Genomic DNA, 27,905 nt, shown 5'->3' with positions numbered 1-27,905 from the left:
CATGCTAGGCATTCAGGACTCACACAACTAAATCAGCCAATCAGGTGGTTTCTTAAGATTGTAGCTGTTTTCCTGAGTAAATAACATATGAAATGAATACGTTCTGTCTCCGAGAATAAAGAGTAGGGTCTTGAGATTTTTGAAAATCAAAAATACGCACTCCTACTGAAAACAGAATGACGTACGTAGGATTCGAAGTGTAAAATGGCGGGAATTCCACACGTGGCGGTTCCCCAGTGCACTGTAAATGTCATAAATGGCCATAATGTCAAAAGTTTATTTACCTTAAGGCAGAGACCTATATATTAGTATATAGGTCTCTGCCTTAAGGTCAAAAGATTAAAAAAAGAAACATGCACAATTCAAACAGATAGGCATCTTAAAATTGTCTACTTCTAAAGATAAAATCAAAGATCATATGTCTGAAAACCAAACAAGAGCGATTTGAGTTATTATAAAAAGGATCACTTTAAGCAAGTAGATATATATAGGTTCTTGCACGGGTATATGGGTCTTGCGAGAGGGGAGTATTTTTCACCATAAAAATCACCGAGAAATAAACTGACCAAAGTGGACATCACATCTAATGCAGATCACAGTGTTACCGTCTGCGCCAATTTACAAATGTACATAAGAAGTAATATTTATTTGATATTTGCCAGCTTTTCATTTCCTATTTGACCAGATTTTAACTTTAATCAATAAACTTACAAGGATAACATTTATATATACACATATATTTCTGAATATAAACAAGAAGCATGCACAGAGAAAAAGAGGAAAGATTGGACGAGTCCATTATATTCAGGGCACAGTTTAAATCGTGACTTCGGGTGTATTTTCCCTTAAGGTAAAAAGATTTGACCTTAGGTCCAATAACTATGTCTTACATTGAGGTCAAATTTGTTTACCTTAAGGATAAAACCACATAATGTCAAAAAAGTTATTTGACCTTAAGTAAGAAGACTTGCACACATTCTCTCAAATCCACACTCTAACTTACATATAACTTGTCAACAACACCTGCAACCACCAAACAATACTGGTAAGACTGGACTAGTAACAAGGTATACGAACTTTCCACACTACAATACACAGGTGACAGATGTACAGTACAACCCAATACTTTAAACTATATAACTAATTATATTGTTAATTACATTATGTTCCTGTGACAGATATTTGTATTTAATGCCACGTTTGAATAAATTCCTGACATTGCTCACATCCTCATTCTGGTCGTTAGTATTAGCCTTGCCGGATGTGACGTCACTCTAATGACATGAGCTACTTTCAGTTTACCGGTAACCCGGGGGTGCCTGACGTTCCACCCAACGGTGCCATGATGGCGCACCCCTATTACCAACAAATGCAGCCAATGCCACCACAAATGGCTGCCCCTCTTAGCGACGTACAGGTTGGCAGTCTCGTGCAAGCGGCCATCAAACTATTATGTCATATTGGCGGGCCCCTCTACTTACGCGACCTGGCAGTGGAGATTTACAATGTTGCTCGAGACTTGCCCAGAGTCAGTGAACAACAACTACATATGTTGTTACGTGGTTTCCCAAACAACTTTTGTATCATGAGGAAAGAGGGAACAAACTTAGACGTAATCCAAGCTGTGTCTAAACTGGGTTTGTGTAGCGAACATTGCACCAGGAAAACCGCCTGCATGGGGTTTCCTGTTTGTGACAAGTTACATATATGCAAATTTTATCTATTATCAAACTCATGTAGGTTTTCTAAAACCAATGAAGGTACGTGTATGTTTGGTCACGATTTGACTACCCAACATAACAGAGCTGCTCTGCAGCAGCACTGGTTTTCACATCTGACAGTTCAGGAGCTGAGATACCTTTTTCAATCGACTGAGAGCCGAACAGAGTCCACTCTGCCCCACATCTGTAAGTTTTACAACGTAGGAGCAGCAGGATGCAGACACCTGACACAAGGTATACCCTGTCCGTATCTCCACATATGTCGACACTACGTGATGAGCCAGTGTAAATTTGGTCAGGGATGCAAGAGGAACCATGATATAAACCATGCTCAAGTCAGAGGTTTGTTTTGTTTCTTCATTGTTAATTTAATGATACATGAGTTAAGAGGCAATGCCAATGCCCTGACTCATCCCTCTGAGTTAAAATGATAATCGTCCTCGATAATCCAGGAATTATGATCACATGCACTCTCTTCAAGCCTCTTGTGGCCAGCCACAGTCTTACACAAGGGTAACATTGAGATATCCCTGTCCATGGAAGAGTTTGGCAGGTCAGCATTAGGCTTAAAGAGTATGTGAGTGTAATCCCAAAAGTATCGAGGAAGAATGTAAACTTGCATGCAGTGCATGTACATATAAGTTAGTATGAATATTTGTATCTGGTCTCGTACATTCTGACTGACATTAACACTATACATATATAAAAGATGTATCTAATGATAACCACATATACCTTAATGCAGCTGTTACATGTATTCCCATGTAATCAAAAATACCATTCATATTTTTCTAGTTTGTCATTTATCAAGATTTATGTAATGGAGTAAAAACTGAATGTAATCCAACAACTTTACCTTACAGAAATCCTTGCTAAACATGGCATCAACTTGAAGAGAGCACCCAAAGAAATTTTAGCTGAATTGAGAGAATCAGTATTAAGTTCCAAAGACCTACAAGACAACATGAGCCAGAGTAGCCAGAGTTCTTCAACCATGGCTCAGACACAAAGGTAAGGATAAAGAGTCCTAGTTCTGATCCCAATAACGGCTCAGACACAAAGGTAAGGTAAAGAGTCCTAGTTCCCATCCCAATAACGGCTCAGACACAAAGGTAAGGATAAAGAGTCCTAGTTCCCATCCCAATAACGGCTCAGACACAAGGGTAAGGATAAAGAGTCCTAGTTCCCATCCCAATAACGGCTCAGACACAAAGGTAAGGATAAAGAGTCCTAGTTCCCATCCCAATAACGGCTCAGACACAAGGGTAAGGATAAAGAGTCCTAGTTCCCATCCCAATAACGGCTCAGACACAAAGGTAAGGATAAAGAGTCCTAGTTCCGATCCCAATAACGGCTCAGACACAAAGGTAAGGATAAAGAGTCCTAGTTCCGATCCCAATAACGGCTCAGACACAAAGGTAAGGATAAAGAGTCCTAGTTCCGATCCCAATAACGGCTTAGACACAAAGGTAAGGTAAAGAGTCCTATTTCCCATCCCAACCATGACTTGGATAAAAGTTTAAATAAAGTACCTGAACTTCATGGGAAGGGTGAGTCTACTGTAGGTCATTTTCAATTGACAAGAGTGGAATTATAACCTGAGATGACAGTTTGATACTCTAAAAGTTAAGCCTGGCCCACACATGGAATCTTATAGAGGTACGAAGAAAGGGGTCAAATTAACTTTACATTCAACAATATCCTACTCAAGATATAGATCTATTAAAGATAATACTACAAGTTTTGCTTTGTTCCTTATGAAGGGGAATAATTAACTATAGTTTATTTAGGAAAATGTTCTGTTCAATATTTATTTTGTTAATTTCATGTTGGAAATTATTCAGCTTTATTCCGTTTATTCTATGCAGACAAATGTCCCAGATGAGCTTGCAGAGCCAAGATGAGAGTTCGGATGAAGAAATAGATGGTCCCCCACAGGCACACCCTACCAAAGAAATCTGTATCTTCCACCTTCGTGGCAAATGTGGGTTCGGTCGAGGTTGTCACAAGTCACACCAACATTTACCATACCAGTGGCAATACCGGGAGTCTGGACAGAAATGGATTGATCTACCCCCGAGTTCAAATGTTGACCTAGAGATTAACTATAGTGATGTGGAAAAGGAAGTGTGTTTTGTAAAACTAACAACTGTGATGTAAGTAATAAATTCTGTATTAACTTGGTTTTGTTGCAGCTTTAAGTAAAGATGAGATAGAAATTATCTTTAACATCATTGTAATAACCAAGTAGCCCAGTATCATTGTATTTGGCAGCAGCATCTTAGGATAAAGGGCTGATATGTTAGATGGACTTAATACAATTTTAGGTCACCTAGGTCAAATATTTCTCATTAAAGAAAAATTAAAAAGCTTCCTTTCAGTTTATTTATTATTTATCATACATGCCATATTTTCAGGAGACCAATAAGGGAGAATGATGATTTTTTTAAGGGAGTTTTGCCTAAAATAAGGGAGATTTGTGTGCAACATGAATATCAACATTTTTACTCAATTTTAAAGCAATAAACTAATTTTGAAAGTGATAAAGAATATTTATATATATTTGAGATATTAATCATACTATATGAAAACAACAAAAAGTTGTATATGGTAAAAATGCAATTAGTATACATTCTGATAACATAGAATTATTTTTTATTTTTTAAGCAACACAAAGTTTTCACAGCTTTATGCATATTACATAAAAGCATTTGAAAAGGGTATATTATAATTACATATAGCTAAAGATTAAGACAAGTAGTTTATTTAAACAGGTTTGAGCTCCACTATTAGTAATTATGGTCTTGTACCCCCAACCCCAGCCAACGAGTACAGTTCTTTTCTCTAGTTAAGTGGTCAATACATTCTTACACTCATATCTCAATATTGCTCTAATATGTCAAACTAAACAATTTCTGAATAACCAAGAAACTAATTAGGATCATGTGTAAGATTTAAGTTTTACTAGGAATCGAGATCTACATAGATATTGTAACCCCACCATATTGTTTTCTATCTAATAACCACAGGCAGCCAGTGGTAGTCCAGCTGAACTTTAACACTATGATTGGGGTGGACAAGGATAATGTGTCTCGTCAAATACGGAGGCTGTCTACTGCCTCATCAGGGGCAGAGAAATTCACATCTCTGGCGACCCAGTGGAAGTGGTATTGGCTGGATGAGGGCAATGCATGGCGCGAGTATGGAGAACAGGTAAACAGTACATTGAGGACTTGAGTACAATAAGTAGCAGTTGGATATACAATGTAGTTTGGACAATATACAATTATAGACTTTTAGTCAGGTCGATACATGGTTTTAATAACCTGAAAAAAAAAAATATTCACCGAGGAGGAAGTCAAAGGTGGATCTTTTTTTCAGGTCAGTAAAACCATGTAATGACTGAAATCAAATAAAAAGGCTTTGATAGTTTTATCATAAAATGGCTGTTTTGATTTTTAATAACCATGGAATGAATGCAGGTAACAATTTAACATGTCATGGTAGAGACTGATTTGTAAAGCATTTGTAAATATTTCATCATATCTTTTTTTAACCACTACACAATCAAAAGTAAACAGATACATTAAAACGTGCAGCATTAAAAACATTAATTCTTACGATAATTTAATTTTCTAACAATCAAAGATATTGCTTGTCACATTTTAAAAGTGTGCAAGATATTTTACACTGTTGGACACTACTGATGGGAGTTAATTCATAATCAATCTATTTTTAGAAACACCCAGTTGACTAGCATTTTTAGGTCACCTGAGACAAAGTCTCAAAGTCTTCAAAGCTTGTGATGGCAGTTTGATGGTATACACATGTTGGCGCTGACTGACCCCAGGGGCTGATGGGCAGGGCTAAAAAGGGTCAAATTGACAAAAACTTCAAAAATCTACTTCTCTACTCTCAGACATTGTGGAATCAAACACTTTTCATAGATAGAAGGGTCTTAATGTGCTTTACCAAAATTGTGAATTTCCTGACCCTGGGGTCTCGGGTTTGCCCCTGGGGAGGGGGTAAACTTTACTATAGTTTATATAGGGAAATCACATTTTTGACTATAATTTGTTGGATTTCTATTGGAACTCATTCTAACTTAGTTGACAGTGTCAGTATGGGATAACAGATTGATGGTATACACATGTTGGCACTGACTGACCCCCAGGAGCTAATGGGCGGGGCTAAAAATGGTCAAATTAACAAAAACTTCAAAAATCTTCTTCTCTACTCTCAGATATGATGGAATCAAACACTCTTCATAGATGGAAGGGTCTTAAGGTGCTTTTCCAAAATTGTGAATTTCCTGACCCTGGGGTCTCAGGTTTGCCCCTGGGGAGGGGGTAAACTTTACTATAGTTTATATAGGGAAATCATATTTTTGACTATTATTTGTTTGATTTGTATTGGAATTCATTCTGATTTGGTTAACATTATCAGCTTTGGATGGCAGTTTGATGGTATGCACATGTTGGCCCTGACTGACCCCCAGGGGCTGATGGGCGGGGCAAAAAAAGGTCAAATAGACAGAAATTTCAAAGATCTTCTTCTCAAGACCTAATTAAGACAGAATCAAATACTCTTCATAGGTGGAAGGGTCTTATAGTGATTTACTAGTGTAATGAACTTCATGACCCAGGAGTCACAAGTTTGCCCCTGGGGAGGGTGTAGATTTTACTATAGTTTATATAGGGAAATAACATTTTTGACTATTATTTGTTTGGTTTCTATCGGAATTCATTCTACTAACTTTGTTGACATTATCAGCATTGGATGACAGCTTAATGGTATACACCTGTTGGCCCTGACTGACCTCTAGGGGCTGATGGGTGGGTTCAAAAAGGGTTAATTAAATTAACTGAAATATTTCAAATCTCAGGTGACCGTTAAGGCCCATGGGCCTCTTGTTACCAGCTATGTTTACATTTAGTCAATATGACTTTTTATCGGGAATCACTTGATACTATTTAAGCAAATCAGAAAGAATGAAAAATATGATTGTATAACAGCAGGTGGAGTATTTTGGGTAGAAAACTAACTAAATTTAATATGTATTAATACTAGTCCTAAAGATTTGTGTAAAAAACTGTATAGTAGTGTCATATTAATTTTATATCGGGGCCTTCATCTAATGGGAGTGTTATGGTGTGATATTGTCCATCTGGCAGAATCTTTTGTTTATGGTGCAATTATTTTACTTCCTTGAGCTGTTGTATGCAATGGCCAAATTGCAGTATGGATAGTAGTCGCATTTAAAATGGAGAAATGGAGAGATACACAGACTGATGAAATGGGAAGGTCATATAACACGTTTTGTTATATATCCACTAACACCAGACTCATATTTTTGTATAGAACACTACTGGATACAAGGCTATAATCAGCAGTGAGGAAATGGAACAGAGATACCTTGAGAATCCTACCGGACAGCTTCGCTTTGCTACCCTAGGCCATGAGTACCTCATGGATTTTGATAAGATGGTGCAACAGAACCTCTTTTATCAAACTGAAAGAGTTGTGCGACGTCGACCGGTTTTTGTAGCCCCAAAGGATGTGGAGGAGCGGAAGAAGAGGTTTGTAAATAACTGGTCTGATAAGAATTTACATTGTAGTTTGGAAAAGTGGAGGATTTTTTAGTTTCGTACATAGCCAGGGAAAATCTGGAATTTGGTATATACGGGACTGAAAAAAGTGTGTGTAATAATTGGATGGTGGTACAGTAATTTTGAGATGGTTGTTAAGTGAGGTTTCACTACATACTTTGTACATGTTCAGTTTTAAATTCAAAATAGCATTGTACATAAATTATTGCTTCACAAACAGTGCGAAAAGTGCTAAAATTAAACTATCGATAAAATAAGTATGTTTACTGTAATTAGTTTTCTTGTACACAGTTAGCCCTCCGTGTACATGTATGTTGTTTTGACTTTGCAATCATAAAAGACGTTGTTGATGTAATGTGAATGAATTGTTGACATGTCATTGCATTGTTTCCACATCATACAGTCATGAACGGGGAATTCATCTCCCCTGTCTCAACCCTTGGGTGGGGTAAGGAAATTTCACACCAAAATAAAGTGTGGATAGATAGATTCTCACATACTTCATAGGGTGATACTGTGGTTGCTGGGGACGGAGGATGGAATAAATCAACTTCACAGGGGGTAGGGAAAGACAGCTGACACATGCTATGGCGCTGCTCATAATAGCATAGCATTGTCAACTGAATCACAAATTGAAATGAAAATGTTTCACAACACCTTACAACTTTTTACAACTTTTTTCAGTGTGTTACGAAAAAAAAAATCAAAACATGAGCATGTACTGTTGACAGGACAGGGATAACCCTTGTGTAAGAGTTTGGCTGATCAGCACTCGGCAATCCTCATGCCAGCACTCAAAACTTTTACACTGAGAGATATCTCAAGTCCACAGAACAGGCCCATGAAATATTATATCAATCTTTCAAATCCCTTCTGGGTGAAATGGGGATCACAACCCTAGGGGCAAGATTCTTAAGTTGTCAAACTTGAGGCTTGCTGAGTGTTTGGCAGCTTAAGAATCTTAGAGGAGGGTCGAGATCTTGTCTCCCTCTCAAGGGGGTGAATGATTAATAGAATCAAAATGGGTCTGTTCCATGGACAGGGATATCTCAACCCGAGTGTAAGAGCTTTCCTCGTGCTGGCCAGCCAAACTCTCGCACAAGGGTTGAGATATCCTTGTTCGTGGAACATCCCATGTTTGATTGTTTTCTCACATACTTGCAAGCAAATGTAAGCTTTATGAAAGTTTTTCATCATGCCATTTGCCATGCTCATTGGAATGTGGGTTACGTTATTGTGAGCAGCATTATATAGCTGTCTTTACCCCCTGTGTTAGATTGATTTATCTTTTCCCTAGCAACCACGGATAACCCAGATTGATTTATCTTTTCCCTAGCAACCACAGATAACCCTGTGAAGTATGTGAGAATATTTTGCTCTTACGCTGTTTATATTTACCCTCGTTTGTATCCAATATAATTGCTGTTACATCAGTGCAAGACAATGTTGATTTGATGTGATTTAATCGTTGATGTGACATGTTGAGAAAGTGAAAAGAGCATGTATAGTTTGTCTCAACCTTAGGGTGAGATCAGAAATCTCACACCGTTAAAATTGTGGATATCCCTGTCCAGGGTAGGAGAGACCGATGTCTGTGTTGACTTAGCTTACAGTACAGAGGATTAGCCATAGTGTTGTTAGTTAGCATACAGTACAGAGGATTAGCCATAGTGTTGTTAGTTAGCATACAGTACAGAGGATTAGCCATAGTGTTGTTAGTTAGCATACAGTACAGAGGATTAGCCATAGTGTTGTTAGTTAGCATACAGTACAGAGGATTAGCCATAGTGTTGTTAGTTAGCATACAGTACAGAGGATTAGCCATAGTGTTGTTAGTAATGTTTGCATGTCTTTGTAATGAAAGAGGTTAATATTTGGTTCTTTTCAGTAGTGCGCATCATAAGATACCAAGATATTTGTCATGAAATGTATTTGTCTCACAGTAAGATCTATATTGAACAACCTACAGTGAAAATAAACTTTGATCTTAATCCTCCAGGAATCCACAGAGCAAAAGCCATCAAGGAGCCAACTCGGCAGTAATAATGGCTGGGCCTTTAAGTCAGCCTCTGATGTCGTATGTACCCATGGAGTGGGCTTTTGATCGTACCCAGAATACAGACCTGTCCAATCGTGTCAGCTCACACTTCAGTAGGGTACCGGTAAGTTCTCATCTCACACTTTGGTAGGGTAACTGTAAGTTCTAATCTCACACTTTAGAAGGGTACTGTTAAGTTCTAATCTCACACTTTGGTAGGTTTCTGGTAAGTTCTTATCTCACACTTGGTAGGTTTCTGGTAAGTTCTTTTCTCACACTTTGGTAGGTTTCTGGTAAGTTCTTATCTCACACTTTGGTAGGTTTCTGGTAAGTTCTTTTCTCGCACTTTGGTAGGTTTCTGGTAAGTTCTTTTCTCACACTTTGGTAGGTTTCTGGTAAGTTCTTATCTCACACTTTGGTAGGTTTCTGGTAAGTTCTTATCTCACACTTGGTAGGTTTCTGGTAAGTTCTTATCTCACACTTTGGTAGGTTTCTGGTAAGTTCTTTTCTCGCACTTTGGTAGGTTTCTGGTAAGTTCTTTTCTCACACTTTCAAAGGTTAACGGTAAGCGCTTCTCTCAAACTTTGGTAGGTTCCTTGTCAGACTTTGGTAGGGAACTGTTAAGTTCTTATCTCACACTTTGGTAGGTTTCTTGTTAGTTCTGATCACACACATTAGAAGAGTATTGTTAAGTTTTCATATCATACTTTAGTAGGGTAACAGTAAGTTTTCATTTCACAATTCTGTACAGTACTGAGCAGTGAGCATTTTAGTAGGGTACCAAAGTGTTCAATCAAGTCTTCATCATTGGTCAACGACCCCTTTTACACTGGCTACACTGGCTGGGTGAGGTGACATGTTGGGATTTCCATTTTCAAAGTTGTTAATCCTCAGGTTTATGCTCACTAATAAAACTTAAACGCTTCTAAAATTGCTTCCCAACTCGGGAGTTTTCAGTCTGCATTCTCTGTGACTTAGAGTCCAAAAATGAAAGTAGAATACTTCTGATTGTTTCTGACATCATTACTTTTGAATTCTCTGGAGTTAACCTTAATAAAGACAAAAAGTATGGGAATGTTAGAAAGTCTTCTAACAAAAATAGCTCCAAGTACTGCCTGTCAAAGTCATGGGCAAATGTTCTTCCCATGGTTCCTCTCATTATCTGTCCCTGTGTGACTACGGGCGTTGTTCCTCTCATTATCTGTCCCTGTGTGACCACTGGCGTGGTTCATCTCATTATCTGTCCCTGTGTGACCACTGGCGTGGTTCCTCTCATTATCTGTCCCTGTGTGACTACTGGCGTGGTTCCTCTCATTATCTGTCCCTGTGTGACTACTGGCGTGGTTCCTCTCATTATCTGTCCCTGTGTGACTACTGGCGTGGTTCCTCTCATTATCTGTCCCTGTGTGACTACTGGCGTGGTTCCTCTCATTATCTGTCCCTGTGTGACTACTGGCGTGGTTCCTCTCATTATCTGTCCCTGTGTGACCACTGGCGTGGTTCCTGTCATTATCTGTCCCTGTGTGACTACTGGCGTGGTTCCTCTCATTATCTGTCCCTGTGTGACTACTGGAGTGGTTCCTCTCATTATCTGTCCCTGTGTGACTACTGGCGTGGTTCCTCTCATTATCTGTCCCTGTGTGACTACTGGCGTGGTTCCTCTCATTATCTGTCCCTGTGTGACTACTGGCGTGGTTCCTCTCATTATCTGTCCCTGTGTGACTACTGGCGTGGTTCCTCTCATTATCTGTCCCTGTGTGACCACTGGCGTGGTTCCTCTCATTATCTGTCCCTGTGTGACCACTGGCGTGGTTCCTCTCATTATCTGGCCCTGTGTGACCACTGGCGTGGTTCCTCTCATTATCTGTCCCTGTGTGACCACTGGCGTGGTTCCTCTCATTATCTGTCCCTGTGTGACTACTGGCGTGGTTCCTCTCATTATCTGTCCCTGTGTGACTACTGGCGTGGTTCCTCTCATTATCTGTCCCTGTGTGACCACTGGCGTGGTTCCTCTCATTATCTGTCCCTGTGTGACTACTGGCGTGGTTCCTGTCATTATCTGTCCCTGTGTGACTACTGGCGTGGTTCCTCTCATTATCTGTCCCTGTGTGACCACTGGCGTGGTTCCTCTCATTATCTGTCCCTGTGTGACCACTGGCGTGGTTCCTCTCATTATCTGTCCCTGTGTGACCACTGGCGTGGTTCCTCTCATTATCTGTCCCTGTGTGACTACTGGCGTGGTTCCTGTCATTATCTGTCCCTGTGTGACCACTGGCGTGGTTCCTCTCATTATCTGTCCCTGTGTGACCACTGGCGTGGTTCCTCTCATTATCTGTCCCTGTGTGACCACTGGCGTGGTTCCTCTCATTATCTGTCCCTGTGTGACCACTGGCGTGGTTCCTCTCATTATCTGTCCCTGTGTGACTACTGGCGTGGTTCCTGTCATTATCTGTTCCTGTGTGACTACTGGCGTGGTTCCTCTTATTATCTGTCCCTGTGTGAAAACGGGCGTGGTTCCTCTCATTATCTGTCCCTGTGTGACTACTGGCGTGGTTCATCTCATTATCTGTCCCTGTGTGAATACGGGCGTGGTTCCTCTCATTATCTGGCCCTGTGTGACCACTGGCGTGGTTCCTGTCATTATCTGTCCCTGTGTGACTACTGGCGTGGTTCCTCTCATTATCTGTCCTTGTGTGACCACTGGCGTGGTTCCTCTCATTATCTGGCCCTGTGTGACCACTGGCGTGGTTCCTCTCATTATCTGTCCCTGTGTGACTACTGGTGTGGTTCATCTCATTATCTGTCCCTGTGTGACTACTGGCGTGGTTCCTCTCATTATCTGTCCCTGTGTGACTACTGGCGTGGTTCCTCTCATTATCTGTCCCTGTGTGACTACTGGCGTGGTTCCTCTCATTATCTGTCCCTGTGTGACTACTAGCGTTGTCTACCCCCTCTTTCTTGTTGGTCAGTATTGGTACACTTACTGCTGGCGTTGTTCCTCATTATCTGTCCCTGTGTGAATACGGGCTTGGTTCCTCTCATTATCTGTCCCTGTGTAACCTTATAGTGTTGATGAACCATTAAGACCTACTGTAGCAATTAAGCTATCTATATCAAATCCTAATGAATCTAGAGATTTCACTTTTATAAATTATGATCTTGTAGATTAGAAACTTTATATGTTTTATTCAACCCAACCCTTTTATCACTTATAACAGATTCTCAGTCTGGCGTTGCCATCAGTACGAGACGAATGTCGGAAGATAAAGGATCTGTTCTATATGACAATGCCACAGAATGCACAGATACTGGGGATTGACCGGGTGGAGAATGGTGAACTCTGGATGAATTTTGTTAGGTATGGTACTTAAATTTACTAGCTGCATGTCGTAAGAGGCAACTTATTAAACTCTTTCCTCGACACTCGTCTTCATATAACCCTGGCTGTTGCAAGGAAAGTTAAACCCCAAAATATTAACAAACTATCAATTATGCAACTTAACTATGTTAAAACTTAACAGTAAAGGAAGCCACCTATATTCCTAGAACCATATTTGACCTAAATAATGCATCTGCCCCTACAAGCGCACCCCACTGTTTTTCAGGAAAAGAGTATGTACATGTATGTGTTAATTGAAATATAAAAGTTCCTTGAATACCTCACTGATCTTCCAATATAATCTTCAGACCTTTAACCGAACTTTTTGTTACATAAAAGTTTGTAAATGTATAATAATGATAAGTGTAGACCTTGTGTGTTTTTTAAGTGCACAGTGCACTTATTTGGTTGAATACAGTATTTGATTTCATATTCAAGTGACTCATTCCCATTAGATAGTACAGTTACTTTCTTTTCCAGCAAATATGGCTGGATATTAAGATGGCTGAATTACTATACCAGTGTTTAATTAAAAGATGTTGTTTCTCCCATTAAGCCATTGATTTGATACTGGGACAAGTAAGTGGTTGGAGCATTATAATGGAGCTCATTTTCACAGTAGACCATACAGGTAGGGTTGAACTTTGAATACATGTAATGATGTACATTTGTGACATAAAAACTGTCATACAGACTCTGTAATGTTTTCTTTATTTCATTTTTCAGTAAGAAAGAAAAGATGAAGCGTAAGAAGAACGACCCAAATGAGAAACAGCTATTTCATGGCACGAATGGACAGTATGTGGATGCTATTTGTCGTCAGGGCTTCGACTTCCGTTTCTCTGGGAAGACATCAGGTACCAAATATGGACGTGGTAGTTATTTTGCTAAGTCTGCAGCCTATGCCGATCACTACAGTAATGAAGGGGAGATGTTTCTTGCTCGTGTTCTTGTTGGTCGGTATACCCATGGTCAATCATCCTTTGTTCGGCCACCGCCCGTCGACCCTAAGGATCCCTTTGAGCTGTACGACTCCTGCGTGGACAGCGACTCAAATCCAGGAATTTTTGTCATGTTTACTTTTGACCAAGTTTATCCTGAGTATGTTATCAAATACAAGAAGGGTGTGGTATAATGAAAGTGTGGGAGTAATACCATCAAAAAATGCAATTTATCAAATACAAGAAGGGCATGATGCCAGGAAAAGTTTGGGGGGGGGGGGGTAATACCATAAAAAATGCATGTAATCAAAACAATTTTTGATGTGAAAAAATGTGGAAAATATTTCCATTACCTGGTAATGCTAAACAGGCTTTGATAATGGGTTTCTTTGTACTATATAAGTTTTTAAAAATAAAATTTCAGTTTATTTTATCTTTTCAATTATTTCTTGGCCCCATGCTTGCTAAAGAATGTCAAGATTTAGGAAGCTTTAAACTTTTTTTTGCTTTTTTATACACATTTATCTTTTGTTAATTCACTGTTCTGCATGCACAAATACAGAATATTCTTAGAAGTTTGATCTTTGTATTGAGTGCACTATCACTAATGTTTTTGACAGTTTTGATTCCAGTTCACTTTGTTTTTATTTTACTGCAGGTCTAGTTGGGGTATCGTTTAAAACCTTTGTATGACTAAAGTTTCTTGTTATACCTAATTTACCATAGAAGTTTAGAATTTAAGATATTTAACAAAATTATTTATTTAAAAAAAATACTATACATTTATTCATTGTTATTTCTTTTCTGTGTATTTAATATTTACCTGCTATTAATTTTATTGATAAACTGTCTATGCCTGCACCCTGTATAAGTTGATCCAGCTACATAATTTGGTATGAATCATGCTTGATGCAATTTTTTAGTATCAATTTATGTTTTTCTATTAGAAAATCTAATGCAATGGAGAGTCAGATGTAATGAGGCAGAACCTATCAAATATCATATAGATTGGATATACATGTACATGAACTGTTTTTGTGCACATTAATTGAATTAAGTTTGTATTTCAGTGATTAAGGGTTTTGTCCCTTGTATTAGGTTCTGTTTGTGGAGAGAAGATTGGTACAATACTTCTTACACTCAGGACATTCCTTTAGTAATGCCTCAAAGTTGTGCTCTTGCACCTATTTTTATTTTAATTTCTGAAACGTTTTGAAGTTAACTTTCCTACCAACATTTACACATTTTGAGTTTTTCTATAGATATTTGATTTTAATCCATTTCCATAAAAGTTGGAGCAGTGACATTTTTTTTACAACCTTTGATGTAGAATGGAATGATGTTGTTGATGTACGCGTAGATTGAAGTGATTAAGGTGTATGATGTAGATGGGAGTGGTTGAGGTCTATAATGTACACGTAGATGGGAGTGGTTGAGGTCTATGATGTACATGTAGATGGGAGTGGTTGAGGTCTATGATGTAGATGGGAGTGGTTGAGGTGTATGATGTAGATGGGAGTGGTTGAGGTGTATGATGTACATGTAGATGGGAGTGGTTGAGGTCTATGATGTATATGTAGATGGGAGTGGTTGAGGTCTCTGATGTATATGTAGATGGGAGTGGTTGAGGTCTATGATGTACTTGAGATGGGAGTGGTTGAGGTATATGATGTACATGTAGATGGGGGTGGTTGAGGTCTGTGATGTACATGTAGATGGGAGTGGTTGAGGTCTGTGATGTACATGTAGATGGGAGTGGTCGAGGTGTATGATGTACATGAATGCTGATTGACATAAAGATCGGAGTGAGGTTGTTAATGTACTTATAAATGGGAGTGGTTAAGACTGGATGATCATTGATGTGTGTGGTATTTCTCTATAAATTGTATATAACTGAATAGTTTATGTTGTAGATAGGTGTATTAAAGGTGTACAGTAGATGCATTTGTTTGAGATAAAGGTACACAGTAGTGTTTCTACATAAATAAGAAAAATGCTTGAGATCTGTAAAAGTAGATCAATATGTTAAAAATCTTTATACTGTACATAAAACTTTCCATATTATAGATAATTGATTCATAGCTTTTCATTAGAAGGTATTGAAGAATTTAACTGTAATGTTTGAGTTTGAGGTCTATATTGTATTACAAATGTACATGTATGATACATTATGTATACGGTATATAAATGTATAAAGGAGTGTTTGAAATATATGGATGCTGTAGAACTACAGTGATAAATTTTGCCCTATTTTACAGTTGAAAAAAGGAAGTATCCTTAAAAAATGAACATTTTAAAAAATATGAATCAGTAATTTCCCAATTGAAGCAGACAAGTTTTACTATGTAAATTTAAGATGGAAATAACACTGACATTGCTTTATTTTTTTTTGAAAACCTATAATACTGCACATGTTATAGAAATGCTGGGTCTCTGCTGCAGATAAAAGTAATAGAAGTCTATAGCACATATAGACATGTTTGTAATGCTGGTTTGCACTTCTAAATGAAACCTGAATATATGGAAAGGTATATATATGAACTATGTGTATATAATCATTGAGTTTATAACCTGATGGGTATATATCTATTTGAGAGTTTATACATGTAGGTATATCTCTAGTTTGTAATGTATAATACCTGGTCTGACGACCTTGACTTCGTTCATTCTGACAGCTGAGGTTTTTCCAAAAACAATGTTGATACAATTGGTCTTGATGAGAGTGGTTCTTAAACTTTGAGTGAATGGATCTTTAACTGAAGTAAATCGGTTAATATAGTAAATCATGGAAGTTAAAGGGTTAACATACTTAATCTGTGTAGTTAATGGGTTAACATAATTAATCTGTGTAGTTAATGGGTTAACATGATTAATTTTAATAATCGAGTTAACAGATTAAAACCGGATAATTAAAAGGTTAGTTGATATAGTAAATCCTGGGAGCTAACGGGTTAACACCTTAATCTGTGTAGTTAATGGGCTAGCCATCAGTGACAGATTATCTTTCATCAGTGACAGATTATCTTCCATCAGTGACAGATTATCTTCCATCGGTGACAGATTATCTTCCATCGGTGACAGATTATCTTCCATCAGTGACAGATTATCTTTCATCAGTGACAGATTATCTTTCAATAGTTACATTATCATACTTCTTTGATAGATTTTCTTACATCTTTTAGACATTATCTTACTTCTGAGACAGATTATCTTACATCAATGACAGAATATCATACTCATACTTCTTTGATATATTTTCTTATATCTTTTAGACATTATCTTCCATCAGTGACAGATTATCTTCCATCAGTGACAGATTATCTTCCATCAGTGACAGATTATCTTCCATCAGTGACAGATTATCTTCCATCTGTGACAGATTATCTTCCATCAGTGACAGATTATCTTCCATCAGTGACAGATTATCTTTCAATAGTTACATTATCATACTACTTTGATAGATTTTCTTACATCTTTTAGACATTATCCTTCTTCTGAGACAGATTATCTTACATCAATGACAGAATATCATACTCATACTTCTTTGATAGATTTTCTTATATCTTTTAGACATTATCTTCCATCAGTGACAGATTATCTTCCATCAGTGACAGTGACAGATTATCTTCCATCGGTGACAGATTATCTTCCATCGGTGACAGATTATCTTCCATCAGTGACAGATTATCTTTCAATAGTTACATTATCATACTACTTTGATAGATTTTCTTACATCTTTTAGACATTATCCTACTTCTGAGACAGATTATCTTACATCAATGACAGAATATCATACTCATACTTCTTTGATAGATTTTCTTATATCTTTTAGACATTATCTTTCATCAGTGACAGATTATCTTCCATCGGTGACAGATTATCTTCCATCAGTGACAGATTATCTTCCATCAGTGACAGATTATCTTCTATCAGTTACATTATCATACATACTTCTTTGATAGATTTTCTTACATCTTTTAGACGTTATCTTACTTTGACAGATTATCTTACATCAGACAGATTATCTTACATCAATGACAAATTATATTACATCATTAACAGATTATCTTACATCAGACAGATTATCTTATATTAAATTAATCTTATCTTGAATCAATGACAGACTATCATACTTCTTTGAATGAATTAAGTTTTTTCATACAACATGTTCTTGGAAATCAAAATTTTTATATTGATATTCATAGTAATTATGTATATATATATAGTTATGTGAATATTGACTTCCTTGACCATTTTAGCCATTAATGTATTAAATCACAATTATCCCTCATGTGAAAATATAACGTAAAATCATAATCATTTTCAATACCTAGATAAATTTCTTCATCCAAAAATACCTAAAGCTTCATCCAAAAATACCTAAAGGTATTCAGTGATCCCAAATACTGGCACCATCTCTGTAATAACATTCTGTATATGATATCACTGTAAGTTTGTGTCTGGTCTAGTTTTTGGGATTATTGAAATGCCACCTAAAATAAAAAAAATAACAATAGAAAAACAATAAAAACAAAAAATGAGAAGGATTGGATCCAGAAGGTCAAGTGGACAATTTTCTATGAACCCCAATTAGAGTATTTAGCAGCTGTCAAGGACAGTTGATAGATTTTCTTATAATGTATTTTTATGATACTAAAAGTGAGCATTGACCGCTTGACCGTTTGACCAATGGAAATGTAGGACAGTGGTTTGATTTGTAGGTTAGCAGGCCAACATCAGGTTAATATACAACACACTGGAACCTTTTGAATCTCTACATTTGGACTCTTTGATAGTGAATCAAGTTGTTTTGTTATTCTGAGTCTGTAAGTGTTGAGTATTACAGAAAACAATATCTACATGGTAACATAAAGGATGTGTCCTACTCTAGCTAATTGATGTACCAGATACATGTACCAATAAATTAGTGTATGTGTCATGAATGTAGCATGTACCCTTGATTTAAAAGCCTTATTTATGAGCATATATACATGTTTCTGACTCGTGTAACATATATTCCATAATTAAGAAGATATTGTCTCATTAATGTGGCATATACCCTTAACTTAAAGGATGTGTCTCACAAATGTAGCACATGTTGATGTAATATAAACATGTATCCAGAGAGTATGTGTCTTAATGTTGAGTGTACATACATCCTTAATTTAGTGGATGATGTCTCACAGATGTAACATATCCCTATCAAGGATCAGAAAAATGAAGCCAACTTCATATCAAACCACTGTGTGTAATAGACCCCCATCTCTGGGTCTGTAAATAAGTGAGCCAGGCTTTTGGCTATTCTTTGTTCAACATAAATGTTGATACAATTCAGTATTTTTAACCACAGCAGAAATGTGCTGGGAATATCAAAATGATGACAATTTAGTTTATTGGGTAGACTGTATAAAATTTCTAGGATATGAATGTGACTATAGTTCAGACTATTCTCCTACTAAAGTTTTATAACTGATCCAATATCTTTGTGGAGTAATACATGCCATAGTATGTAAAATGCACACTGGTCTAGTATTGTAATTGAAAGGAGGAGTAAAAACTAGTCCTGCTCATGCTGGGCCTCGAATGAGCGACCTTCAGCTCTCCTAGTTGTGGTGAACATCCTACCACTAGCACTAAAGACAAATTCCCTGTAGCCTGAGCTAGTAAGGTGACCTTATAGTCTCAAACTTTACACATATATTATAAACTTGACATCATTTATAGTATGTGTGCTTTGACAATACCATAAACTGTTAAATTGTATATAGCATTGTGTTTATAACCATGTCCTATGGCAGTAATGATAATATATACATTGTAGTCTATAGTCGGGGAATCCCACATTGTAATTACCTGTATACACTGTGTTGTTACTAATTACCTGTATACACTGTGTTGTTACTAATTACCTGTATACACTGTGTTGTTACTAATTACCTGTATACACTGTGTTGTTACTAATTACCTGTATACACTGTGTTGTTACTAATTACCTGTATACACTGTGTTGTTGCTAATTACCTGTATACACTGTGTTGTAATTAATTACCTGTATACACTGTTGTAATTAATTACCAGTTTACACTGTGTTGTAATTAATTACCAGTTTACACTGTGTTGTAATTAATTACCAGTATACACTGGTAATTAATTACCTGTATACACTGTTGTAATTAATTACCAGTTTACACTGTGTTATAATTAATTACCAGTATACACTGTTGTAATTAATTACCAGTTTACACTGTGTTGTAATTAATTACCAGTTTATACTGTGTTGTAATTAATTACCAGTTTACACTGTGTTGTAATTAATTACCAGTTTACACTGTGTTGTAATTAATTACCAAGTTACACTGTGTTGTAATTGATTACCAGTATACACTGTTGTAATTGATTACCTGTATACACTGTTGTAATTGATAACCTGTATACACTGTTGTAATTAATTACCAGTTTACACTGTTTTGTAATTAATTACCAGTTTACACTGTGTTGTAATTAATTACCTATATACACTGTTGTAATTGATAGCCTGTATACACTGTTGTAATTAATAACCTGTATACACTGTGTTGTAATTAATTACCAGGGTACACTAGTGTTGTAATTAATTACCTGTATACACTGTCGTAATTGATTACCAGTATACACTGTGTTGTAACTAATTACCAGTTTTCACTGTTGTAATTAATTACCAGTTTACACTGTGTTTTCCCATACTGGTATTTGTACCAGTAATCTGATGCACTACCTGTATATACATCTGTACCTGCCATTGTAAGCATGTTACTGTATATTTTGTTTAATATGAAGTGTGGTTGTACTTAGCTAGATACCTAACACATGATTCTGTATTGGTGATACAAAGGGTTTTTAATTTGAAATCTTGGCAAGCAGTTTCAATCATAGAATTTGTATGTGCTTTAATTTGATACAGTTAAGATAATAAGATTTAATACAGTTAAGATAATAAGATTTAATACAGTTGAGATATTAAGAATTTAAGGTAAGAGTTAGGATATAAAAATTTTGTTTCAATTTTAGAAAATTTCCTATCAATATTTTTGTGTAAATGTCTTCTAGAATTTTAATTGATTCTCTGATAATTCAATTATTAATGCTGTTCATCTTTTCTTTGTCCTGCGTTGTTCAGGAATGCACATGAGGTTGCAATATTAGTGATATTAATCTGGTTTTTTTACTTTGAAGATCATTTACAAAACCTATATGCAATTTATATAAATGTTTGATTTAGTTTTATTAATTGTAGTCAGACCATAATGACTAATTATATATATATGTCAACTGTTACATGTAATATTCATATAGAGTGTTTTTATTCCCTCATTAAGAAACCTATCTGTTAATTGGTCAGGTGCATGGAGTACATAATGTATGCCCCGAGATATTATAACAGTTTGTCTCACCTGTAGCTTACATTTTATTTTTGGTGATCATTTCTGTTTCCTTGCTCCATACAGGAGTATAAACTCGCTTGTAATCGGAAAGGTAATTAATAGAAACATGATAGGTTAATGTGGTCTAATGTGGTCTGACAAAACATTGTATGTCAAATTTTATATACAACTCGTAGCACATTTCAAAGATCTATATAAACTCTTTGGCCCACACTTGGGCCAATTCAACCGGGTACTCTGTATTTTGCATTGGTCTTTTTATTCTTGAGTGATGAATTGTTTAAATTCTTTTTAGTAAATAAAAAAAATATTTAATTTAGAAATAATATCTTGTTTGTTTTCTATTTCTATAGAAAAGGTTTTTCGGAGATTCAAATATCCAAAAGAGACATTATGAGAAAATAGTTGTGTCAATAGGTGTTAAAGGCAAACATAACAATAATGGTGTTTTGATACATGGAAATCCCTCCATGAAACTCTCAGTGAAGGGAATTTGGGGGAACATGCTCTTTTTGTAATAATTCCCCAAATATATAGCCAAAACAACGATCCTGAATATTCTCAATTAATATTGTGTGTTTTTAACTATAGCTGTAACTGCTATCCTTTCCATTATTGTTAACAAAACAAACAAAAAAAATAGCTGCTTGGTTCACTTAGTTATCTCCCTTGCAGGAAGGGACAGGAGACATCAGTTATCTGCCCCTGATACCTGCCCTTTCTGATGCACAGCTGCTTGGTTCACTTAGTTAATATAGCAGGAAGGGACAGCTCTTTGAACCTTTTGAATGTGACTCCCGCTACATGAGTGTGTAGCACATCCTAGAAGTTCCAATGGAAGGGACACGAGATATCAGTTATCTACCCATGTTCTCTGTCCATATGTTAAAACAGCACCGGTGTATCTGTCTTAAAATTGTGTACAGATTTAAGTGAAACTTAATATGTTCAATAGATGGTACTGGCCAGATGTTGTCAGTGTTCAGGACAGCCTGGTTCCTATGATAGCTGGCATTGAAAATTTATAGAAAACTCAAATACTGCCATTGTGATTCCATTAAAACTCATTGATGATAATTATCTGATCAAGTGTTCAAGTCGGTCAGATAGTAAGTATGGCTGGAAAATCAATTCCCACGGCTTAATCCCAGGAATACTTACCTGATATCCCGAAAGTATTCACTTAATAGTCCTGATCAGGTGTTCTTATATTTTGGTAAGTCCAATATCCAAGATGGTTGCTAAGGTGACCATTTTGAAGTGCTCTTTAAGAGTATTTAAAATTTTACTCCAGCCACACACTGGTAATTCAAAGTTTCCACTATGGTTACATATAATAGTGTTATATTGATTCAAATATTACCTCACTATAAAAACTCATCATCTACTGAGGTTGTATTCTTCAATTTGTCCTTCCACATTAGTCTTTGGTCTTTATTTGATTTTTTAAATATTGACATTTCTCTTGACAGTTCATATAAAGAGTGTATTTCCCCAAAAGTGTAGTGATGACTTACTACAAAAAAGATGTCACGTTTTGTCCCCAACTTATCTGCACCAGAATTATGGTGTTTTCTTTCTTTCCAGTGCAACAGTTAACATTGTTCTTTGCCTGTAGCAAATGCCACATATCCGGGAGCTCCAAAGATACATTTCACTTCTTTCTTTTAATATCTAATTCCACATTAATTGTGGATAGACAAGTGGTGAGAGCCCTCCCTAATCCGAAGATTTCTGATGTTCTTATCAGATCTTTAAAATGCAGAAAACCATAAGAAATCTTCGGATTAAGTTCTCCCAATAGTCCATTAGAAGTGAGAAATGAATATCATATATTGAATTACTGTAACGCTATCCCAATGGTTTAAGATCTCAAAGTGTTGAGCGATGAATGGATGCTGGAACAATACTACTAGACACGCATTTCCCTCAATTCAGGATTAGTCTCTCTATTCAGATCGATCCTCAACTTCTTTTAAAGATGGTCTGAATCGCCTATTGACCGATTAAAATTAATTTGGTACGAAAGAATATATCATTATTCCATGAAGGCTTAACAACGAAAGCGCTGGGACACTAAACCTTAAAAATCATCCTTATAAACTGATTTAAGATGCAAGATGGTATGGGATATGGGTGGTATGTAAGCTGCTAAGCCATGGGCAGTAACTCCAGATTGCTGTCTATTTTATCTGTGTAATATAAACCCTAGAATCAAGACCGCGAACAACAGTTGTGGCACAAACGGGCACCAGCATTACTATGTCGAGAAACGCGGCGATGACAAAAACATACACCGTGTGACTTAAACATCTGTATAATTAATGAATTTATGACAGATTCACACCATTGGTCACACCTTCAAGCTGTTACCTCGTAAGAATTTTACCTACTGTCCTCTGTCAGGAAGGCTATATTGTCTGTCTTCAGTCCATTACATATAAATGTCATTACATTTGACCTACAGCGGTTCCTCTGTCAGGAAGCCTATATTGTCTGTCTTCAGTCCATTACATATACATATCATTACATTTGACCTTCAGCGGTTCCTCTGTCAGGAAGGCGATATTGTCTGTCTTCAGTCCGTTACATAGAAAAGTCTTGACTTTCAGCACTGAAATAAAAACGGACCTAAGAGGAGACTGGTCAACTCGGATGGTCGGATTTCCGCCAAAATTCATTTGCACCTTGAGTAGGTTTAGGGACTACGGAAATGTTCTCGTTCCGATATTCATCTAATGATGAACTTCAAACCCTTACTGAATATGGACGACTTAACAAGCGTTGGACTGTCGGATCTGGGCCAAAATTCATAATTATTAACTTGTATAATTACAGGCGTCTGAATCTGGTTAGTATTCCAAGTAAACAGTATTAACCCCTACTCCATTTTTAACGAGTATGTTCTGATATTTTTTATCCAAAAAATGTACTATAATACTAGATCCAGCCGCCTGTGGGATAATATACATGTCACTGATACTGGATGGGATTAGATACTGACATTGATTAAATGATACTTAGACTGTCTATACTCTACACACCATATCTTATTTATACTACAAAAGAAAATCTAAATCATTTGATTGACCAGTTCAGATTTTTAACGGGCAATATAAAGTCACGTACGGAGACCGATAACTCCCACAGCACTGTTGGAATCAGTTCCGTACGGTTCGCCTGCCACACGCGTACGGTAGGCGACATTTCTGCAAAACAATCGGGTTTTATTTTAGAAATGTTTTGCTAAATAAAAGAGACTATGTTTATTATCTGATTTTCGCTAGTCTGGGTTTTACAGTAGTACAAATTCATTAGGTTTTAGGCTGATCATATGGTCTCATATTACCGTCTGATAAACTTAATTATGTATCTTTCAGAAATGTATCTCATTTATTATATAAGATATTTAATTAAATTTGATTTTAACATATTTTACAAATATACAAATGGGATCAGACACAAGTTCAAAACTTATAACCCGTCTTCTCCCGTAAAACATGGATGATTCAATATACATATGACCGCATTTTTTTTAAAATAATGATGATGAAAAAAAGTCAAAAGTTACTGTACCCCGCATGTCTGTAAAATGTATGTTTATATGCAATAGTGTTACATGTACATTACATTATATAATTAAAATGAAATAATATATATAGTATAATATTCAATTTTCTTGGAAGGTGCATACTTGGCAGGTCACAATCCAGTGTTTTTGTTCCGATATCTATAATTAGATAATGGATCGGTATTGACTATATGTTATGTTGCAGTTTAAAGACAATGATATTACTGTAGAGACAGTATTGCCATGGTTACTGGAATCTCGTATTGTGTTCGATATATTATAAGCATATCCATAACTGTCGCCAACATGAGGATCAACATTTGCTTCAATTGGTTAAGGTGTCCCGACACTTTATCGATCGCTCTCCACCTCTGGGTTGCGAGTTCGAAACCTTCGTGTGGCAGTTGCCAGGTACTGACCGTAGGCCGGTGGTTTTTCTCCGGTTACTCCGGCTTTCCTCCACCTCCAAACCTGGCACGTCCTTAACTGACACTGGCTGTTAATGGGACGTTAAACAAAAACAAACAAACCAAAATGCTTCAATTCAATAGACAGAACAAGAACGCTGATCCCGACAGAACATCGTCCATGTGTAGTCAGCGAAACCTAGCAAACATATCTCTTCTTATATAGAGTTTCCAGACCCATTCTGATCGAAATAAAATTTAATTTCATGTTATTTTTACTTCTGTAAGTAATTACATTTATTGATATAAGTTTGACTAGATATTAGGCAAAGTGTAGCAGAGTCGAGTTTCGGTTCAATTACAATAATACAGCATTCGGTTGCTTGTGTAACGAAAATCCTTACAGAAAAAAAATGAGTTTGAAGATTCCGAATCCAATTTATAAATTAATGCCTTAAGTTTTATATTGTAATTCTTGTACGTTTTATATTGTAATTCTTGTATGATTTATATTGTATACGTAATTCTTGTATGATTTATATTGCAATTGTTTTATATTGTAATTCTTGTATGATATATATTGCAATTGTTTTATATTGTAATTCTTGTATGTTTTATATTGGAATTCTTGTATTTTTATATTGTAATTCCTGTACATTTTATATTGTGTTTCTTGTATGTTTTATATTGTAATTCCTGTACGTTTTATATTGTAATTCCTGTACGTTTTATATTGTAATTCCTGTACGTTTTATATTGTAATTCTTGTATGTTTTATATTGGAATTCTTGTATGTTTTGTATGCATAAGAATGAAATATAGTTTATTGATTTCTGATAAAGATAAAATTAAAATATCATAGTTTAATATTAATTATAAGCTAATTGTTTGATAAAAATGTATTGATAATTAAACTATAACTCGTGTCGAAACATTTACTAGATGTTCGTTTTGCTCGTTCGCGTTGATATGTTGAATTATATAAGTTTTCAGCATGTTTTCCAATTTTTATTGTATATTTGTGTTAGGGTAGGCTAAAGCTTTACTGTGTAAATAAGAATATTGTTCAAACTGAAATATCTGCTTTACCACAGACACTTTTTTTCCGGTTAGTAAGTATTTTGTAAATTAATAGATTTTCATATTACAACCAGTATTGGATATTTTCTCCGTGACGTTTCAGTTCATTTTCCCCACCTGTGTAGCGTATTATATATATATGTCCCCGGTAGCGTATCAGATTGTAATTATAATTAAACGTAAATTTGAATTTAATTGGGTTAGAAATGTCCTAACACGTCCTATCACATGCGTCAGTAATTGCACCGATGTCGGGGTGACAAAGCACGTTATGATATCGAGATTGTACCTGTTCTTACTTGCACCGAGCAAAAAAAAGTAGGCCCTGGTATTATAAACAGACGCGTGCTTCCAGTCCAATGTAGGTCAGCCGGATATGTGCGGGGGCGGCGGAGAACCCCATATTGTAAAAATAAATATCTCGCCATATATTTATACGCATAAATAAACAGTTGGTTACTAAGTTGTTAACTGTTACGTCATAGTGGTCTTAAAATGTAGATGATATTGTACAAACGCATAAGTTACGTTAGCTCTACAGATAGGAGTGCCAATGTAAAGTTCTATTGTAAACGAGTTTATAATGCTTTGATATGTCAGAAGTCTTTAGGCGACTGACGCATTATGTCCTTTTAAAATGAACAAATTCAGTATCACACAGTGTATAGTTTTATTTATCATATTTCCATAACTGACAAAATCAAATTAAAACTCGACTACATTCCCCTGTAGGCCTAAGAGTTGATTCAGTCTATACAGACAGTTTACAATGTACATGTACATAATTTATGTAGTACAGTGTTTTTCACTACAGATATTTATGTGTGATGCCATAAATATAGCCTTTTACGATATGTCCGTATAATACGACAAAATAAGCCATTAATGGAATATATAAAAGTACTTCCATCGGTTTTTATAATAACTGAATACAACACGATAAAACATAGTGTACTTAATCTTATTTGAATTCGATGGATTATCTTATCAATTGATTTTTTTCTTACTTGACAAAATAATGTACTTTATAAATCATCCATTGGATGTCTTGTAACCTTTCTTAATTTGATGAAATGGGAAGTTTTAATTAAAAGCTATCATGCCGATGTTACTAATTTTTCTTCTTTCTTTTTTTGGATGTAATTTTAAGTATTTCATCTTCTTTTATACACCCGGATCTGTCTTTTTCCTATAAGTATGAAATTAATTTAATTAATTGATAGTAATATGTAATGTTTATTTTTCGATTATTAGATATTTCCGTCTTTGCGGTTATCCACTTTTTTTTTCCAATTCATCATTATAGTTTGATTTGTTTTAATCCGATGCTGTATTATAAGTATATATCGGAGGGGATGGGGGGGGGGGGGGGGGGGGGGGTGTGTCCATAATTCATGATTAATTATAACTCATATATAGCTTTATAATTGTAACACACGTCTCTTGCACTGATATAACTACTAAATGTTAATTTATAGTCACTACATCTGTGTTCGTTTGAATGAAAGTTGTGTACAAGTGTGTTTTCTGCTATGATAAAATGTAAACTAACTTAGCAGCTTTATTATTCAGTATTGCGTAATCCCTGATATACTCTACTTTCATTTTCGACACGATGAAACTCCCGCGAAATCTGATCATAGAGGGCACTTTGCGCTGCTATGCAACATTGCTGGGGGTAATGAAGCCATTCGGCGGCAAATAGTCGCACAACTGCGCGATCAAAAATCGGACAAAA

The 27,905-nt window shown here is 36.1% G+C and overlaps 1 protein-coding gene across 2 annotated transcripts; it reads left to right on the top strand.

Annotated features, from left to right (window-relative positions):
* Window positions 1-1,256: 1,256 nt before the first annotated feature.
* LOC117344828 (protein mono-ADP-ribosyltransferase PARP12-like) lies at window positions 1,257-21,435 on the top strand. 2 transcript variants are annotated; one of them, XR_004536242.1, is made up of 9 exons: window positions 1,257-2,063; window positions 2,585-2,732; window positions 3,590-3,877; window positions 4,751-4,934; window positions 7,083-7,300; window positions 9,330-9,492; window positions 12,587-12,726; window positions 13,474-15,159; window positions 15,216-21,435. XR_004536242.1 is itself a non-coding variant. In XM_033907664.1 (8 exons), exons 1-8 carry the CDS (start codon window positions 1,283-1,285, stop codon window positions 13,880-13,882), a joined length of 2,331 nt encoding a protein of 776 aa, XP_033763555.1. In that variant the 5' UTR covers window positions 1,257-1,282; the 3' UTR covers window positions 13,883-21,435. The 2 variants fall into 2 exon arrangements, 1 of the variants encoding a protein (XP_033763555.1); XM_033907664.1 differs by having other exon boundaries at window positions 13,474-21,435.
* Window positions 21,436-27,905: the final 6,470 nt, after the last annotated feature.

Source organism: Pecten maximus, chromosome 16 (genome assembly GCF_902652985.1).
Source record: "Pecten maximus chromosome 16, xPecMax1.1, whole genome shotgun sequence".
Lineage (NCBI taxonomy): Eukaryota > Metazoa > Mollusca > Bivalvia > Pectinida > Pectinidae > Pecten > Pecten maximus.
This window is presented reverse-complemented; position numbering and strand designations above follow the sequence as displayed.

Coding starts and splice junctions, on each gene's coding strand:
- LOC117344828 (XM_033907664.1), top strand. CDS start 1,283: ATGAGCTACTTTCAGTTTACCGGTAACCCGGGGGTGCCTGACGTTCCA. Junction 2,733..3,589: donor ACCATGGCTCAGACACAAAG/GTAAGGATAAAG, acceptor TATTCTATGCAG/ACAAATGTCCCAGATGAGCT. Junction 3,878..4,750: donor GTAAAACTAACAACTGTGAT/GTAAGTAATAAA, acceptor TAATAACCACAG/GCAGCCAGTGGTAGTCCAGC.